The 20,862-nt window shown below is 38.1% G+C and overlaps 1 protein-coding gene across 3 annotated transcripts in view; it reads right to left on the bottom strand.

Annotated features, from left to right (window-relative positions):
- Positions 1–20,210, bottom strand: part of RBM10 (RNA binding motif protein 10) — a 37,206-nt gene extending 16,996 nt beyond the window's left edge. Inside the window, exons 1-6 of one of the 3 annotated variants that reach the window (XM_087956633.1) lie at positions 19,915–20,023; positions 19,394–19,532; positions 9,463–9,581; positions 3,138–3,324; positions 617–808; positions 228–297 (exon numbers count right to left, since the gene is read on the bottom strand). In XM_087956633.1, the coding sequence (XP_087812759.1) occupies positions 228–297; positions 617–808; positions 3,138–3,324; positions 9,463–9,479 (466 nt within the window). In that variant the 5' untranslated portion in view covers positions 9,480–9,581; positions 19,394–19,532; positions 19,915–20,023. Of the gene's footprint in view, positions 1–227; positions 298–616; positions 809–3,137; positions 3,325–9,462; positions 9,582–11,068; positions 11,408–19,393; positions 19,533–19,914 lie in introns of those variants that run through there. The other 2 variants (XM_087956632.1, XM_087956634.1) reach the window with 2 other exon arrangements.
- Between the last annotated feature and the right edge of the window lie 652 nt (positions 20,211–20,862).

The raw sequence follows: 20,862 nt of genomic DNA on the forward strand, positions 1-20,862 counted from the left end.
AATCAACTGCTAACATCTGGAAGACTGGCTTATCCTTATCACTGATTGGCAGATCCTAAATACGCTACAGCAGAAGCTACAATTGAATAATGCCACAGGGCAAAACTGCTCCACAAGCACACACACATAGCATACCACATTCTAGTTTGCAGTGTGTCAAATGCTAGTTGAACCATTACAACCATATCAAAAGAAAGGAGTAGAAAAAACTGTGAACAGAAGCTCACCTGAGGCTTTATTTCGCATCAGTCGCACCTCACGGGGCTGGAATCCGTGTGCCTGCAGCTGAGCCCGGATCTACGGATGCAAAAAACCTGTTAATAATGCCAATAACAAGAGGCTTTAATATAACAATCACTGAAAGGAGTCCAGTTGCCTCTTGAAAAAGCACCTTTCAGACAGCCATGATCTGGATGATTGAGAATGCAAGAAGTAGTGAACATTAATGAATTCTTGTACGGGCTGTTCCTACAAGATGATGTTCAATTGCAATTGCCAGCAATCCCAACCACCATGCCAATGGAGTTCAGTAACATTTGGGGGGAGGAGGGCTATACGTTCTCTATTCCCGAATCAAAGATCCCAAAACGCCTTTTAGTCCAAGCAACCAACTTACATCACTCTCAGTGGCAGATTGAGGTAACATCCTCAGCATAATGATACTGCTAGCCTTCTGTTCTTCTTCTTCTTGTTCAGTCCGATAGTCCTGGTCCCGGTAATCACCATCACCAGGAAATCCCAAATGCTCATTTGGGCTATCTCGTTTTCTGTGTTGTGTCTCTGATCCGGAGGAGGCCTCATAAGAATCCTAAGAAATAACAGCACAGACGACAACACCTTAGCAGGGTGGAAGGCCAAAACTGACCTAGACAAAGAAGCCCTCAAGCTTGCAGGCGAAGGCCTAGCAAGACAATTACGCTGCCCTCAAGCGTTCTGCCAAATAGACACCATGTTTTATGAACAAACACTTATCTACAAAGCCAGGTCCAGCGTCTAAATTATTTTGCACATAGTTCTACATGATTTCCTTATATAGCCCGCAGGAGGAAAACAAGGGATGAATCCAACTAGACATCACTTATATTTGCTACTAAGGTCTAAGAGAGGCAAAACACCATTATTTCTCCACTCCTGTTGCATCTGCAGACTGTTGCCTGGCAGCCCTGTTTGGGATCACCCGGTCTCTCCTGGGACAAGAGGACTCAAGTGATCCTCTCCAGGGCCATACATAGGAATCTGTTGAACAACTGGCAAACAAAGTCACTTGGATTCGCTCCCAGCTGGAACGCATGTAAGATGCAGGTCTATTAGAGATCCCTGGGGAAAGGTCTTACCCGATCCTGTGCTACCTGAGGAAGTAGACAGGGTCCTTGATGCTGTCAATGCAACCACCTGTCAATTATATTCCTATTCCTCCTGTTTGGTGACAAGTGGGTTCAGGTAGTGATAAATTCTTCATTGCAGTAGGGGACATTTCCAGGATTTTTTGAGGGGGCTCTAGTTCACGGTCTCATTAAAAAAAAAAAAAAAATCTCTTGATCCCAACTGCCTGGACAATTTTCATCCAGTCTCCCACCTTCCCTTTCTAGGGAAAATGGTAGAAAAGGTTATTGCTTGGCAGCTTCAGAGTATTCAGACTGTTTTGGGGACAGAAATAGTACTGGTGGCACAGTGATTAAAGTGTAGTATTGTAGGCAAACTCTGTCCCACTACCTGGAGTTCAATTTTGATGGGGCTCAAGACTGACTTAGTCTTCCATCCTTCTGAAGTCAGTAAAAAAGAGACCCAGATTATTTGGGACCATATGCAAATAATGCTTATACTGTAAACTATCCAGAGAGTGCTGTATAAGAGTTGTGAGCAGTACATAAGCCTAAACGTTATTGTTACTGTGGCTGCTGATCTTTGATGAGAATGGTATGGGGTTAGTGTATCCGTCCTTGCTCTCCTTGACCTCTCAGAGGCCTCTGATACCATTAACCATGGTATCCTTTGGGGCTGGTTGCAGGGCTTGGGGCTGGGAGGCATAGTCTTGCACTGGTTTGTCTCCTTTCTCCAACGCAGGTCCCAATTGGTGTTGATAGGGAATGAGAAGTCCAGTCCATGGCTGCCTTTGTGGCGGGTGGCAGGGTTCAGTATTTCACTCCTTTTTAACATCTACATTAAGCCATTGGGTGAGATCATCCACCACCATGGGATGAGGTACAATCAATATGCTAATGATACTCAACATTGTATCTCCATTCCCAGTGATGCAAATGCTGCTGTGCCTGGAGGCTATGGGGATCTGGATGGGGGATAACAGGTTTTGGATGAACCCTGATGAGACCGAATGGCTTTGGGTGCACAGATCTTCAGGATCCGGGACTTTTACTATTTTTATTTCTGGAAGGCTAGTACTACCCCAGACAGATCTTGTGCACAACCTGGAGGTTCTCCTGGACTCATGACTCCTGCATGAAGAGCAAGTGATAGTCATGGCTCGGAGAGCCTTTGCACAACTTCGTGTTGTGTGCCAGATTGGAAGTCCCAGAGAAGAGACTCTTCTGCCATGGTTCCTGCCCCTTGGAACATTGTGCCCCCCTCCAAGATGAGATCAGCACCCTTTTGATCATCCCAAAGGGCTTGAAGGTTGGACTCTGCCAACTGGCCTAAGGGCCCCAATGGGATCAGATTATTCTGGAGGTGGTTATCAAACTAGATAAGATTCCCTCCCCTCCCACCCACCACATGCTTTTGCTTTCTTTCTTACCATCTATGTCAATTTCCAAGTAATTTAAGGTTGCTATTTATTGTTTGAAGATTTTTCTTAGTTTTTAATTATTATAAGCTGCCTCCAGGAGAGATGGGCGACATAAAAATTGAAGCAACAAATAGTAACTAAATTTGACCTCCACACAATCAGCTCCACTTTGAATGGCATGGAATTTCCTTAAGGATTCTAAAGGAGGAAAGACATTCCGAAGCATGAGCCAAAGGAATCCTTACCCACGAGGCAGCAGTTATTCAAAGTCTCCAAGTTATTTAATTGCTCAGAAAAGCCATTACTCTACTATTGCTGAGAAAACTGCATGAAGGTCACCATTAAATGAATAGGAGACAAGATTTACTGGAAGGAAATTTTACCCTCAGCTTACCTCCACACTGTGTTCTTCGGAGGAATCATCATAATCATTAGCAGGTTCCTGGCTGTTGAAATCTCTCAAGTAGGATCGATAATCCATATCTCTGTAATCATGGTCCCTCTGATTCCGGCCTTCTGAGTTTTCATCCGGAACCTGTTCAACAGCACCATATCGACCTGTCCGATCCCCACGGCCACCTCTACAATGTACAAAAAGAAGAAATGCTAAAAAAAAAGAATTGTAAAGTACACTACTAGGAGGGGAGCACATGCCCTACTTTAACTTTCTGTTACAGCTTCTTAACACCATGATTGAAACAGAAAAAAACAAGAAGAAGAAGTCGGGGCTTCCAGCGAGTATTATTTTCCTTACTCTGGTTACTCTGGTTTATAAGAAGTGTGTTATATACTTATATTTATCCATATAGCTGCCCATCTCAATCAAGTCATTCTGGGCAGCATACAACAAATCTGCGTTCATGAAAACAACATGGGCTGAGAGTTTGTGGCTTCAGGACAGTATTGAAGTTATCCCAGGCAGCATGGGAGATGGATTGAAGATGAGCGTTGTTGACTGACATTATTTAAATGGCTATAACTTCCTCATTATGAATTAAAATCAGCAAGAGAGTATTGCTCTGGCTGCAACTTAAATTACTTGCATGCTAGAGTACAATGAATAGGGTTGTTAAATGCAACTATCATTCAAGGTAGATGGACACAGTTTTTGTGAAATCCTCTCCAGTACTATGTTCAGACTAAAATTCCTAATTTACAGTAGCTGTTTTTCACCTATTAAAGTTTGTTAACTGTCAAGTCAACATATTGTGATATGTTTCATTCCCTAGCCAGCAAGCTTTGCTGCTGTAGTGAATTGTTCTTAACCCCCTCATGAAGAAATCAATGGAAATCGGAGCATTCACTGCACTTCAGTAATGATACTGATAATCCCTTATAATAGGTATGATTGAAATAAATAGTCCTAGTCATCAATTGAAAGGCATCAATTTAGGCCAGGGGTCGCCAACCTTTTGGACCTCAGGGACCACCAAACTCATAATTTTAAATCCCGCAGACCAGAGACTCTGGGAAAATCCCCCAAAAAGTCTGCAGGAAAATCCCCCCCCCTTTTCCTTCTGACCGATCATTCTTTATTTGGGATCACAGGATACCATCTCCAGCTCTGTTCTCAGGGAGGGAGGGAGGGAGGGAGGAGGGAGAGGGAGAGGGAGAGGGAGAGGGAGAGGGAGAGGGAGAGGGAGAGGGAGAGGGAGAGAGAGAGAGAGAGAGAGAGAGAGAGAGAGAGAGAAGAAACGTTTGGCTTCATGCAAGGAAAGCAGCAAAAGCAGCAGAAGTCTTTCTTTCTCTCCCCCAAACTCTGCCAGAAATGAGTCTTTGTGACACTTGCCGGCACAGTCTCTTGGAGCAGGATGCCTTGCAGGGTCCCAAAGACTCATTTCTGGCTGAGTTTGGGGGAGAGTAAGAAAGACTTTTTCTGCTTTCCTTGCGTGCAGCCAAAAGCAGAAGAAAGAAGCAGAAAGAAGCAGCCCGGTGGCCAGGCCAGGCTTGTGCGGCGAGTGGGGCAAGTTCCCCCCCCCACTACTTTTCCCCCTCACTACTACCTTATGTTGTTCGCAATGCAAGCCTTGTGTTCTCGCGGGTCATGTGGGCAGCCTTGTGTTCCCGCGCAGCCTGGATAAATTGCTTTGGGGGGTGCTTAAAAGATGACCCATTACTATTTCTTATAGTTCTGTAACTTGGAAGGTTATATGAATGATGACACTGCAAGTTATGGCTTTTCATTTCTTTTTGCTGTTCTAGTGATGAGAAACGCAAGCAAAGCAAAGCACACTAGGTTTCCTAGTACTGCCAAGCCCTTTTTTATCACTGCTTTCTCTGGCAGAGTGCATTAAATGCCTTTCTTGGGCTAAATCTTTTCTTTACTACATTAAGAACAGTGGACAAATACAGTAGATTACATTGTTAGTCATACACAACTCTCATATTATATTGTTGCTTTGCCCCAGAAATATTTCACTATATTTATAAGACCAGCTCACAAAGGTTCATGTTCATCATTACAGATTATACATTCTTCCTATTCTACTAATAATGATGTTGAAGCTAATGATGACTAAAGAGAGAAAAAGCCTTAATTTTGTTACTCATTTAGTTTTAATAAATTATATGATATCAAGTTGCTTTCAACACCTAAAATCATATAGGCTGATTTTGTCTGTGACAATCTATGTCTAATCTGTTCTTTTGGGTCTCCCAATACCAATACTCTTTCTATTTTGCTTCTTTAACCTCCAACTTTCAGTCCCACAGAGTGCCATAGGAAATATCATGGTTTGCACAATTCTGACTTTTGTAGGTAGACACATCATGGCATTTGAATGATACAGCATGGCTGCTCTACCAAGTACTAATCTATTGCATATCTCGACTGCTTATTCCTTTACTGTCAATATTTGATCCTAAAAAACAGAAGCTATCCACCATTTCCATAGCTTCATTGCCAATTCTAAGGCTGGTTGTTCTACCTTTTGTCATTAATTTGGGTTTGTTTCACCATGTTATGCCTGGACTGTGGCTTCCTGACCTGTATCTAAGTTTCTTGTGAGGACAATGAGATGTCCTGAGATTTCCATTTTTCTGAGCATATTGCACAAATTGACACAATTAAAGGCTTTTCTATAATCGATGAAGCACATACAGACATCTTCTTGATATTCTTTTCATAAGGCTTTTCAGTTGTTCAGAATGCATCAGCAATAATGTCTTGTGTTGCTTGGTCTTCTCTAGGCCAGAGTGAGCATCTGGCATATCCTTTTCCATGTAGGGCTCTAATCTGTGTTGGATGACTCTAAGCGTTATTTTGCCAGTATGTGAAATGAATGATATTGTACAATAGTTTGCATACACCATTAAAAAATTTGGGGGGGATTTCCGGTTGTCTTCCTGTCGTGTTGGAGCGAAATCCACAATCGTGCGTGGTTTTGCTCCATGCTCCCTCGTTGGAGGGTCCCAATTGGGACTGGAACCACCCTGGAGGGGTGGTGAAGAAAGGGGGATTGGAGGGTTGAGGGGAGCCGCAAGGAACCCTCCTCGCCAAGGAAACCCCCCTCCGAACACGAGCTGCAGCGATGGTCAAAAATGGCCACCATGAAGACAGGAGGCAGTCCGGGAAAATAAGAATGTGCTGTAGCGGAGAAGTCGTGAGCAAAGTGTGAACCAGGCACAATTTATGGACATTAAGGTACCCCGGAATTAAGAAATAAAGAATTTGTTAGGAAAGATCATAAAAGCGGCGACCAGAGAGAGAGAGAAGAAAATTGGAAACAGGTGGAAGTGTTAGAACTTTGAAAAGAACTAAATTCAAAGAGGAAGCTAGAAGAAAAAAAATTGACCATAAAAGACTTGGAAATTAAACTGGATAAATATATGATTTTGGCACTAAACAGGCATAACTAAATGCTGAAATTGAATGTGTTAAAAATAGCTAATAATTGGCATTATTGAATAATTGGAATTTAAAAGCCTAAAAAGGGAAAGAAAGAAAGGGAAAAGAAAGGGAAAAATTTCAGTGACTCTTTGAAAAATGCTTGGTCCTTTTTTAAACTGGAACTTGATATAAAATGAGAGGAACTTTGTAATAATTATACAGAAACCCTGAAAAGTGAAAAAACAGAATATTATAAAGATAACAAAGAAGTGTGAAGAAATTACCCTGGGATTATTTGGTGACTTTGGAAAAAATTGAAAGAGAAATTAACAGAAGGAACCTGGAAATAAAGATTTATGGACATTGATTGTTGGAAATAAATATCACAGACACTGGTTGAAATAAACTACTGGACAACTGGATTGGACTTAAACATTAAAGAAAAGGAAAAATTAAAATTAAAAGAAGTGCACAAAAATGGCAGAACTTTGTGTGGAAATAAAATTGGAATTAAGAAGCATAAAGGAAATGATACATGAAAGAATGGAAATGTGGAGTATTGCATTACAAAAATTAGAAATGGCGACGCTGAAGAACAAAAAAGTACAAGGAGAACCAGAAGGGAAGGAGTTGTTAAAAAGAAGAAGCCAGCCTTAATGAACAAATGGAACAACGAACATTAAAACAAGGGGGAAAAAGAATGAAAATGAAAATTTGGAAGTTTGAGGGAAGAACTAAAGAGGGAATTGTTTGGAAAGTCAGACAAAGAAAAAGGAAACAGCAGAAAAGGGAATTACAGAAGAAAGCTCAAGAGAGGGAGGGGGATAAAAACTGGAATAAGAAAAGGAGGGAAAAAATAAAGGAAAAAAGGGGGAATAAGAGAAAGACCAGAAAATAAGGGGATGTAGAAAACAAACAAAAATGAAAAGAAATTAGAGAACTAGAGATAATGGGTAGATAAAGAATAGGAAAGGGGATTCTGCAAGGGAATGTGTTGTGATATATAAGAATATAGATTTTAAAACTGAAAAGAACTGGAACTGATATTTCTTCTTTATTTGAATTTTTTAAGGATTACTGTTAAATCATATATAGATATAACTGGAATAAATGTGAAATTGGGAAGTTATGATAAGAATACTAATCATACTTAATAAAATGAAGAATAAAGTTAAAATGCATTATGAGGATTGTAATAGAAAGATTAATATCAGTTTCTATAATTAATTGAACAGATTAATACATTTGAAATAATAAATGACTTAGAATGTAATCGAGGGAAAGAATACCATTTGGAATCTGACTTAAAATATATAAATGTATATGTGATATGTAGTAGTTAGGAGATTATTGTTATTAACCTAGAATGTGATAATTAAAAAGTGATTACATTATGATCAATTTTTACTATGAATTAAAGGGGAGTAAATTGAGGGATGTATAAGACAAAGGGGTGACACACTCGAATTGATAATTAAAGGGGATAATTTTTGAACTATTAGAATTAAGATGAAACTTACTGAATAATGAAATAAAAGTATGTGATAAAATTGCAAATGTGACAGATAAAAGTATAATGAGTATAAAAGCGAAATAAAATTTTTGGATATTATAAAATAAGACATGAGAATACTTAAAGAAAAATCGAAATAAGCTGATACGAATTGAAAATGGAGAAAATAAATGTAATGAATGTAAGAATATTTGAGAAAATTTATAAAAAAATGGGAAAAGTAATGATATATGAAATTGAATATGAAAGATAAATATGTAACTAGGGTCATGTTTGTATTGAAATGTAAAAACCTGGAACCACATTGTTCACCAAAAGAGATGTTTTTAAAATATAAAAAATTTTTTTTTTTTTTACAAAAAAACACTTTTTTTGGTATTGGAACATAGATTGACCTCTTTTAATTGGTTTGCTCCTGTGTCATTCTTCAGATTTGTTGGCATAACTTGATTAGGATTGGGTTATTTTTTTGCTTACCATCAGTTCTTGCAGCTTTCCAATTTAGTAATGACTGGAGTGCTGATATAACTTTAACTTCTAGTACCAGAAGTTGTCATAAATAACGAATATCTTCTAAGGTATCTTAGATGTTGACATCTCTACTATATAGTATTTTAAAATACTTCCAACTTCCTTTGAATTGGTTACCATCTGTCGCGTCCTTTAGGATACTAATTTGAGGTTGGAACTTTCTTTTTAAAAGACATTCCTTTTTTCTGTTTCTTTTCAACTTCAATGTCTTTTTAAATATTACTGTAATATACTGCTTCTCATCTCTTCTAACAGCTCTTTGAAACTCATTGTTAAGTTTCTTTCCATCTTTTTTTGTCTTTCTTGGCTTCTTGAATTTCCATGATTTATTCTAACACCATTTTCTTTCTTCTTTTTCGACAACCTCTTTTCACATTTATCCTTAATTACTTGTTTAAATTCATTCCATAATTTCTCTGATTCTCTATCAATGAAGTTCAAGACTTCAAAGTGATGCGTTTCTTGAAAATCATTGGTATATAATCAAGATCATATCCTGGAAACTGACTGGCTTTCTTTTTCTTTAACTTAACTTTGAAGTAGTTCATGGTTTGTTCCACAGTCAGCACCTGATCATGCCTTTGATGCTATATTTGAGTTCCTCCTTATTATTAGCAATAATATAGTCAATATGATTTCTATATATTATATTTGGTCATGTGCATATATAGAGGCATCATTTTGGTTGTATGAAGTTTTAACAGAACAGATCCTAAAATTAGCATTGATTTCTTTTCAAAACGTCTTTGCTTAACAACATTACTTATCTAACCCTAGCAATTCTTAAGAAAAAAAGACACAACGTATTTCTTCCTAGGCTGTAAAGTAATTGAATGAATATTTTACCTTCTCTCATACTCCATTGCTATCTGTGAAGTACAAATGCCTCAGGAATCTTCCAGCACAAACCTTTCAATGGTTAACTGCCATTCCAGAAGGTCATAAGAAGTGGATTATAAAGATTTCTGTAGGGAAAATAAAATACAATGTTTTTATTCAAATGCTCATGTAGTTTATAATCCCAGCAGCAGTAACTTCTAAAGCAACTTTAAAACCAAAATGTTTCCAGCTTCATGTGTAACAGGCTTCATAATTTTTAAATTAATTGTATTTAATATTTTGAAGGAAATGAAAAGAATATGAGTAAAAAAAAACAAAACATGTAAACACAAGAAATAAGATACAGATAATTATTCTGATTGAACTCTGAATTGAACACACTTGGTCAATGCAGTACTAATCACTGACAAAACTATGAAAAGTAAGCAATGCATTAGATCACAAATAAAATTGAAAGATCTGATTGAGATATAATTCTGTAAATAAGAAAAACAAAATTCTGGATATGGCACAAATCGATATATTGCGTTATAAGTCAAGAATGGTTACAGGTTCTCAAATCTGCAATTCCGCACAGCGGTAACCCACAATTTCACAAAAACTCCAACTATTATCTTCAACTTTGCAAATACATGTTAACATAAATATAAATCTAACATCTCATTGCTAGAATCAGCTAAGTATATAACTAAGGTCAAATTTGTATCACTGGTTATTATTAAATAATGTGAAGAGCTTATTGTAAACTGTTCATAAGGAAAATGGTAGTTTCAGAAAACATAAGCAGATAAGGACAGACCACTACTTTTCCCATCCATTTCCTGAGCTTCAGAAAGAGACTAAATTCTAATCTTGCACATATTCGTACTAGTTAAAACTTTACAAATGCATTCTTAGCTTTTTAATAGACTGGCAATCTGGCCTTGAGTACATAATTCCTGTGTTTTATCAGTCAAATAATCTTCTGAATTTTTGATGTCTGAAACAGATTTAGAAAGATTTATGGGTCGAAAGCACTTTGATTCTGTACACAAAGCCTCCACTAACAAGTAAAAAGAGAATCCTTTCAGAGTAGAAACATTATCTGTTATTCTCTTGTAGAATTCCAGAAGTAATTATATTTCTTTGAGAGCAATTGCTTATTAAAACTAAATTCCATGAATTTTCAACATGGAAAACAACAAATACATGGAATTCAAAATTGTGAATTCTTTGTGAGCTCCACAGCAAACGTTATCCTCACCTTATAACAGTAATTGAGATGTGAATTGCCACTGCTAATTGACATAGATGTAAAATGCAACATCACATGACCATGTCACTTAGCAATAACTCCAATAGTCCCAAGTTGCCATCAAACATGACCATGAATGCCAACCTCTCCATTGACTTTCCTGGTGGGAACCCAGCAGGGAACATCAGAAATCTCATGATCAGGGAACACACTGTAATGGCTGGAACACCAAGGACCAGTTATAAATCCCCTTTGTTCGGTGCAATCACCAAGTTTGAATGGTTGCTAAACAAATGGCCATACCCCAAGGACCACCTGTACTTTGCTACCATTATTTACACACTCACTATAATGGTTCTCATGAGGACCAGAATTCACCTTTTAAGAAATAAAGATGGGAGGGCGGAGCTGGTGTCGCGACGATACGGCATGAGATCTTGGAGGTCTAAGATCGCTTCCAATATCTTTGCTCCTAGACGGTCCTATCGGATCTAAACCATCCCGAAGAGATGGTGAAAGTGAAGAGCGCATCCTGTCGATCCCAGGGATACCGCAAAGTCCCTGGTAGATCCAGGAGAAGCTCTTCTTGCCAGCGGCAAAGAGGCAGCCATTAAAGCTGCTGAAGTTGGGACAGCTCCAAAACGAAAGAGAATAGAAAGAGAGAGTGTACCGGTTTGGTGAGAACTTTTTCTTTATTCTAAGATCTGAAAGGACACCCTAAGGAAAAGAAAGAATCTGTAAAAGTTTTGACAGAAGTGATTAAGCGGCGATTTTAAACAGGAATGTCAAAGTAATGTTTTTTTTTCTCATTGCTGGATTTTCTATACATGATCTTATATTTTGAAACTGGACTGGTTTTTTCTTTTCCATCTATTTTTTTTCTCCTTTTTGATTTTGTAACATTTTAGGCTAGAGACTCCCTTTTAGTTATTTCTTTTTTTAAAATATCTTTTTTTTTATTAATTCTTATTACATTTTGCTTGGAAAAGGAGGGGGAAAGTGAAAGCAAAGAAACTTTGTAACACTGCCAACTAGAGGCTTGGAAATATTCTATCTCTCTTTTGACCAGACAAAGCTGAGAAAGAACTGAGACTTCTTTTCAAGGACATTGCCTGTTTGATAAGATAGAGGGAAGAGCATGGGAGAGTATTATTGCAGGTGCTCTTCTGGGTTTCTATCAACAGCTAGAGTCTGGTGTTGAAGTTTATAGGAAAAGAAAAGGTGATAAGTTTCTGGAGAAGAGTGTTATAACAAGAGCCTTGGATAACTAAACAAAGTGCAGTGTGTTTTCTTGATTTTTCCTAAGCTGTGTTACCCCTCCTCAACAGTTTACTTTTTGAAATAGCTATTTGGATTTTTAGTTCTTTGGAACTTGTCTTTGCTTTTTTTTTATGTTTGTCTTTGGGAGTTAAATTTTTATGTTTGCTTTTTATTTTAAAAGAAAAGTTTTAGTATTAATGATTCCCTTCCTTTTCTTTTTAAGGGAGTAGCCTTTTTTTTTCTTTTTCTCTTTTTGCCTTTCTGGTACTTTTGTTTTTCCATCTACCTCCAATACTGGTTTTTTCTTTCTTTTTATCTTCCTGGCTTTTTTTTTTCTTTTTCTCTTATGCAGCCTTTTATATTTGAGACCTCTTAATTGGATTAAGGTGTTGAAGAACCTGAAAAAAATTTTTTTTTAGCTTTTTACTCCTCACTTTTCCGTCTTTTTTAGGACTTTACAACTTTTTCTCTTTTGTGTATGTTTATGGTTTATTTCCTTCATTTTTGAATTTTCATTGTTATCTAACTAATCGATTGGATTAAGGTATACAAGAACCTGAAGAAATTCTTTTTTCTTTTTTTATTATTATTACTATTTGGCTTCTTTTTCCCTACTATTTTTATTTGGAATCGCAATTGGTTACTTCACAATTGGATTAAGGTCTAGAAGAACCTGATGATTAGTAGATGGTTAGCATATAAATTGAGAAAGGAGAAAGAATCAAGGAAAATATTGCAATTAATAGATGATCAAGGCCAAGTTTGCTATGGTAGTAAAGAGAAGAAGGAAATCATTTGAGACTATTATGGGAAACTATACACACAAGAGAATATTGATGAGGAAAGAGTCAAACAGTACCTACAAAATGCTAAGTTACCCCAGATACCTAAAGAGATTGAAACAATGTTAGAAAGCAATATAACGATGATGGAGTTAACTGAAACACTCAAGAAGCAAAATAATGGAAAGGCACCAGGCCCAGATGGACTTCCGGCAGAATTTTACAAAACATTACAAGAATTGTTGAATCTTCCATTGCTTGAAGTTATGTTAAAGGATACCTAAATCATGGTCAGAAGCCTATATTACACTTATTCCAAAAGAGCAGGCCAATCCATTACAAATCAAGAACTATAGACCTATTTCCCTGCTAAACGCAGATTATAATTTTTTTGCTTCAATATTGGCAGAAAGACTTAAAAAATACTTAAATAATTTTATTTACCCTGATCAAAATGGATTTCTGCCAAAGAGACAAATTAAAAACAATATGAGAGTAATCTTGGACACTTTGGAATACTACGAGGCACATCCTGAAAAACAAATGGCTTTGATATTTCTAGATGCACAGAAGGCATTTGATAATGTGAATTGGTGATTCATGTTATTACTGCTGGAACAGATGGGCTTTGCTAGAAAATTTATTCAAGCAATAGAAGCTATATATCATAAGCAGACGGCAAAGGTAATGATAGAGGGAGAACTGACAGACTCTATTGATATAAGAAAAGGAACAAGACAAGGGTGCCCATTATCACCTCTGTTTGTGTTAACTTTGGAAGTGCTAAATAGAAATATTAGAGATGAAAAGAATATAAAAGGGATGAAAATTAAAAAGGAAGAATTTAAGTTGCAAGCATTTGCAGATGATCTGGTTTTTATTTTAGAAGACCCACTAGAAACAGCATCAAAATTGATAGAAAAGATAGAGACATATGGAAAGGTGGCTGGTTTGAAAATAAATAAAGACAAAGATCTTGAGAAAGAATATGCTATCAAGACAAAAGGAAGAACTGGCAGACGTAGTGAAAATTCAGGTCACGAATAAGATCAAGTACTTGGGCATATACTTGACAGCAAGATGCAGTACACTAAAAGAGAATAATTATATCAAACTTAAACAGCAGATAGCGCTAGATTTGGCAAAATCGGAAAATTTACAACTGTCATTAATAGGGAGAATATCAACAACCAAGATGAATATATTACCCAGAATTTTATATTTGTTTCAAACAATTCCAATTCGGCTTGGAAAAGACTATTTTGAAGATTTAAATAAAATTGTGTTGAAATATATATGGCAAGGTAAGAAAGCGAGAATAAAGTTAAAACTTTTGCAAGATGCTAGAATAAGAGGAGGATTTGGTCTGCCTAATTGGGAGTTGTATTACCAAGCTACAAATTTGATGTGGGTTAAGGAATGGATAACATTAAGAAATACTAGATTGTTGACATTAGAAGGATATGATCTGTTGTTGGGGTGGCATGCTTTTTTATGGTATAAAGGAACTAACACACAGGGGTATTTTAGAAGACATTATATACGGGAGTCTCTGTGGTTAAACTGGGAGAAGATTAAAAGACAATGTTATTTGAAAATTCCAGTCTGGCTATCGACTATTGAAGCATTTTCTTATCCTATAATATACAAAAAGGAACAAACAGTTAGATATGGTGAAATATTGAATGAAAAGGGTGAACTTAAATCTATACAAAAAGTAGAGGAACAAGGTATAAAGATGAATTGTTTTTCATATGCGCAAATACATTCAAGATTGATAAAGATTCTAAAACAGAAGGTTTCTATGATAAACTGACTGATTTAGATAAGATTTTGACAGGTACTGATGAAAAGGTGATTAAAAAATTGTATGGATATTAGAAATTAAACTAGAAGAAGAACAAGTTAAAGAAACTATGATTGCTTGGGGGGAAGAATTTTGGATATGGGATTGATCTAGAGAAATGGCAAAAATTGTGGTCTCAAAATTATAAAATGACAATGTCAACAGCATATAAAGAAAATTTGTATAAGATGTTTTACAGGTGGCATTTTCCCCCGACAAGAATAGCAAGAATGTTCAAGAATAAATCCGAAAAATGTTGGAAATGTCATCAGACACCTGGCTCATATTACCATATGTGGTGGACTTGTGCGGATGCTAAAAAATACTGGACTAAAATCCACACGTGGTTGGAAAAAAATGACAAAAAAACATATAGATTTGAAACCAAAGATATTTTTATTGGGAATTTTACCTGAAATATATAGTAAAGACTTGAAATACCTGATTGTAAATGTATTAACAGCGGCTAGGATTGTATTTGCTAAAAACTGGAAAAATGAGAAAATACTATCACAGGAGGAAATCATTAAGAAAATATTGGCATGTGCTGAAATGAGCAGATTGACATTTGAAATTAGAGAACAGGATGATAAACAATTTTATAAAGTTTGGGATCTATTCTATCAATGGTTAGACAATAAAGTATAGTAACGAAATATGTAGACTTTTAGAAAATACTAAATATATAAAGATGTATTCTTTCCTTATTATATCTACAAAATGATTTTAGGATAGATTTGGGATGATAATATGAATTGTCACAAAACAAATTAAGTAAAATATGATTATTTCCTAAAGCATGAATGAATAAAAGTATAGTCAAATGATTAATAATGATACCAATGTATCTAATATTGGATTGAAAATACAAGATCATATACAATGTAATTGTAATTGAAGACTACGAAATGGAACCACAAAACAATTTGTAAACCAACCGGCACACTGTATGTACATATATGGAAGATGGCCTGATGTTTTTATGTTTTGTTTATTTATGTTTGTTTTAAAAACCAATAAAAATTTATAAAAAAAAGAAAAGAAATAAAGAAGTTCTTATCCCTGCCTGATAAATTTAAGGGCGTTTGTAAGACCTATACTTGGCTTACTAGTTCCCATTCATGTAGTGTTAATCTAAAGGCAAGGTACAATTAAATCATCACAAAACTACAGCTTTTATTGTAGTGGCACAGTGGCTAGAATGCAGTAGTACAGGCTAACACTGCCCACAGTCTGGAGTTCGATACTGATCGGTTCAAGGTTGACTCAGCCTTCCATAGTTCCAAGGCTGGTAAAACGAGGACCCAGATAGTTGGGGAACAGTATGATGACATACTGAGAGTACTCAGAGAGTACTGTAAAGCACTATGGAGTGGTATATAAGTCTACACGCTATTGCTAATGGAAGTTGAGACATACAGAGGATATAAATATTACCAGTTTCTATGCGCATGCATGACTATTATTCTACGATCTGCCTTCTTATTCAAGATACACAAAGTTTTACTGCCACATCTTTAGAACAGATCTCCAAACCAAAGTTTAATAACCAAACTAATTAAAACTGACCAAGAAATTCCCAGTGGCCAAATCAGTCACTACATCTCTTATTTCCCATTAGTATCTTCTCCTCTGATGTTTAATTTAAATCTAGTCAAAAATATTTTAACACTTACTCTACCTTCCTTCCCAAGCATGTCAGATGAAATATACATTTGCAGATCAGCATGCTGAGATTCAGTGGCTGTGAATTTTTATTTTTTTAAGTTTGAAAATGTATTTTTAGCTTCATAGATTTATTTCATAGATTAAGCATAATACAGTTTGTCTCTTGCTTAGCAAGTTCTATGAATCTAACTAATGTGATTTAGGAACCAAGGTTATATCTTATTGCTGAGATTAGCATCAGCTTTCACATACCAAGTATCACTTAAAAAAAAAAAAACTCCAGAATCTAACATCAAAGTTTTGGATGATTTTGGATACCTTATGATTCTTGATGAATGTATATTTTCCTTTATGTACACTGAGAGCATATGCACCAAAACAAATTCCTTGTATGTCCAATCACACTTGGCCAATAAAGAATTCTATTCTATTCGCTCATCTTCCAAAATTTTGATTACTTTGTCATTTTGATGTTTTGAACTTACTTTGATGAGAACAGCCAGACTGTCAATTACTGGCTTAATATCTAGTACAAAAGAAGCATTTTTTCATTAATAAAGCCATTCTGTCAGTGCTTCAAGTTAATCTGGACCAAAACCAAGAGTACCAATACTACTTTTATTGTGGGGTTACAGAAACAAAGTCTTGCAAATCTGAAAGCACTTCTCTACTGCCTTACTTTTCAGAGACCTGAGGGGATGGGTCTCTTTTGAAACATTTCCCATGCTCCTATTTCCTTTCACATTGTCTGATATCTCTTGTCTGAGCTATTGATCCCCAAGCTTTTCGACGCCACGGCCCGGTTCCGGCATTAGCTGGGCGCCGCGGCCGGTTACGGCGTCAACTGGGCACCGCCATCTTTTTATGACGAAAAGGCGCTTCGGTGGCGTCACCGGAAGCGCTGTTTATCAAAAGATGGCGGCATGCGCTTCGGTGAGCTTTTTCGGGTAGAAATGGCTTTCTACCGGAAAAGCTCACCGAAGCGCTAGCGCCATCATCTTTATATGAAGCGCTTCGGTGAGCTTTCTTCCCGGAAAAGCTCACCGGAAGCGCTTTTTAACAAAAAGATGGCGGTGCCCAGCAACCAGCGGCCCGGTAAGGCTTGTTCCGCGACCGGTACAGTCCGCGGACCGGCGGTTGGGGACCCCTGGTCTAAGCTGAAGGTCTTCATCTCCCAAGATCATTCTCACAGCCCCATTGCGCATGTTTATTAAACAGCAGTACTGTAAAGTACATGCATGCAATATATACCCACATATGTCCATCTGTGGATAAGATGACCCTCCAATTTTAACCAAAATATCATGAAAAATGTGACACCATCAAATAAGCCATACCTCAAAAAAAAAATTATTTTTCACAATTGGCTTATCTGCAGATAGTGCATTCTTCATTATCATGTTGGTTAAAAAATTCAAGGATCTGCTTAGATGTAGATGGGCTTATCCATGAGTATATACAGGATACAGGGGTTCTGAGGGAAAAAAACTAGCATATATAAAACCAATGCTTTGTAAAGTGCAGGAAAGGAGTAAAAAAAAGTCAAAGTATGAAGGCATCAGACAGAAAGAGAAAATATAGCTAAATCTAATTTATATCAAAATTATCACTGCATCACTCCATACATATCCTTCTATCCTTGCAAACCAACCTTGTTTTTTTCATTTTCATACACTGCTTTTTATATTTCCTTTTATTTTTAAATTCTCAACTCTTTCCTTTGAAGCAGTGGCCCCCAACCTTTTTTGTGCCACGGCCTGGTACCGCATCAGCACGCATGACCAAGACAAGGCGAGCCGAGCGACCGGCCAGCCAGCCGTCCCCGCTTCTCCCGCCACCTTCAACTCCTCCTTTGTACCTTTTTGTGCTTTCTTAATCTCCTCCGCCATCGGGACAGCTCTTCGTTCAAAGCTGCCCCCTTCGATGAAACTAAGGCACGAGATTCCTTCAGGACCCAAACGCCGTTTTCCAACCAGAAAAGCTCACCCAGAAGCACTTTCTCGTTGAAACAAGATGGCGGCGCCCAGCAAACCGGCGGCCCGGTAGAAAATGATCCACGGACTGGTACCGGTCCGGGGCCCGGTGGTTGGGGACCCCTGCTTTGAAGGACCTTTACCAACTCCATTCAACTAGCCATGACTTTCACATCTTTCTCTCCTCTTCCTTCTCATATTGTATTTGTGATTCAGTCTGATTCTCTCTACATCACTAAATCATCCAAACATGTGGAAGCTTCTCATTATTCATAATAGTTACGTTGTATAAAGTCACAGTGAAAAACTGAATTAGCAAATACTGAAACCTCAATGTATAACTCAATTTTTTGCTTTTCTTCATATCCACAAATGACCATGAAAGTGCCACAAGTATTGATTTTGTGGTTACAAATAAATTTCAGCAAGTAGGTATATTTGCAAATACAGAATCGAATAACAGGAATTCCTTCATTTCAACAGCTATTACCCACTTCTTTTTATCAATATTATAATCCTAACAATTCTCCATTCCTTTTCCTATGTTTCTTAAATACTCTATCAAGATACAGAAATCATTCTATTTGCTCTAGTTCAGATTCATATAAAACTTAAATATTAAACTTAAATCAAATTTAGGAATAGTGAAATACGGAAGACTCCATTCCCATCAAGTACTGCAACTTGAACCATCATTTCTCAAAAAACAGAAATAACAGAATAAGAGTTAGAAGGGATCCTGAAAGTCTTCTAGCCCAACCTTTCATGCGATCATGTCACCATAAGCCCTTCTTTTCACTAGACCGATTCCTGTAACCATTCTTCATATATATTTACCCTCCAGCCCCCTTAATCATCTTTATTGCTCTTTTCTGCACTCTTTCCAGAATTTCAACATCTTTTTTGATAATATGGTGGCCAAAACTGAATGCAGTACTGTATTCTGCAGTACTCTGGTCTTAACAGTATTAAGGCTTTATAAAGCGGTACTGAACGACTGTTTCTACTTGAAAATAAATGTCAACGAATTCAACAGAAGACACTCCTCGGTACGAGTGGGCTTGTCATATTAAAGAAAGCACTATTACCAGCAACTGGCATACTGGGGGTTCTTTGTTATCACAGGCTGCATAGACATCGTTTTTAAGTGTTACAGACTAACTGTCTCTCTTACATTTCCTGGCCGTTTAGCTCGCTCCGGTTTCAACGTTTCCGCTTTGAAGACAGCGTTTCGCAGGGCCCGCCCTTCCGATCCCCAGAGAAAACAAGATCCCAGACCTCAAAAAAGGTCGATGTTTGTTGTTGACTTGCACCTGCCACAAAAAGCCACGTTCATATACACACCAGGGCAAAGGAGGCGAGCCCAAGCCTCTCTCAATAGGAGCTTTCCCCGCCCTCTCCCCCCACCCCAGCCCGGACTACTGAGCAGGTTTCTTCCCCTTCCTCAAATTTTGTATTCGGATACGGGGGCAAAAATCGGGGAGGGTTTTTCAAACGCGGAAAACACCAAGCGGGCTTTGGATCAGTTTCCGCCAGCATCCAAGGCTGGGCGGTTTTCTTCTCGACCAGGAGGGAGGAACGACGCGTTCTCCGAGGTTGTCTGCGGCGCCTTGAGGGAGGCCTAGCTTACACCGCCCGTAAGGGCCACCAAGCCCCCACCTTTCCCGGCCTCTCCTCTCCCGCCGCCTTCCTCACCTTCCCCGGGGCTCGCGACCACCGAGCCACCCGTCTCGCCTCGCAAAATGGCGGCGCCTCTCCAAGCCGCCTTTCCTCCCCCCGCCTCCTTCCCAAGACTCCCTTCGTCACGGTCGTCGTCGGTGACACCGGAGCGTTTCGACCGCCTTCCTCGTTTCCCCCCAGCGCGCAAGGAAAGCCCGTCCGCGCGCACCCATTGGTTCGCGAGCCGTCGTAGCGACTGCCCGCTCTGGGTTAGGATTGGAAGGGGACTCCGTCGCTCGAGCTCGCTCGCCTTTTCTTTCTCGCGCCCGGTCGCTGAGCTGGTCCTCCGAACTGCTTTGATTTCGTTTGGTTCGTTTGTCGGCAGGTGCGAATGTGTTTTGGGGTTAGTAGTTGGAGAAAGATCGGCTCCTGTTTGCAAAAGCCTCTGCAAAAGGAGTTGGAATGCCCAGCTGCGCGGAACAGTTCATTAATACAGGAACCATCCGTTTCTGCATTAATTGCCTTGGGCATCATATTGAACAGCACACTAACTTCACCAACTAGGTTTGAACTACGCACCAAAACCCAGTTCAGTCTACTACGTTGTGTAAACTTAACCATAAATGGAAATATTTATTAACCGTTGCATCTTTCCTTTTATGATATATGAATTATGCATCTTCCAAAGAGGCTTAGAAGCTGGTGAATCATTATACCTTAAAAATATTAAATAATATTTAGTGGCACTGACCTTGAGGGAAGAATACAGCTGGAGCAGACATCAAGGGAATATTTTTACCTGTCTCTTCCTTTTAAGTCACTTTTGCCATTGTGAAGTCAGGAGGGTGTACTTTGACTCAGACTGCTGAGGGACAGTATGCTGACTCTGTAAACCGCTTAGAGAGCACTATTGAAGCGGTATATAAGTCTAAGTGCTGTTGCTATTGGAGTAATCTCCCCTTTCCATGAATTCGTGAGACGTTT

Source organism: Notechis scutatus, chromosome 2 (genome assembly GCF_049901735.1).
Source record: "Notechis scutatus isolate UNSWTSFEM ecotype Mainland chromosome 2, rNotScu1.2, whole genome shotgun sequence".
In the NCBI taxonomy this organism is placed as follows: domain Eukaryota; kingdom Metazoa; phylum Chordata; class Lepidosauria; order Squamata; family Elapidae; genus Notechis; species Notechis scutatus.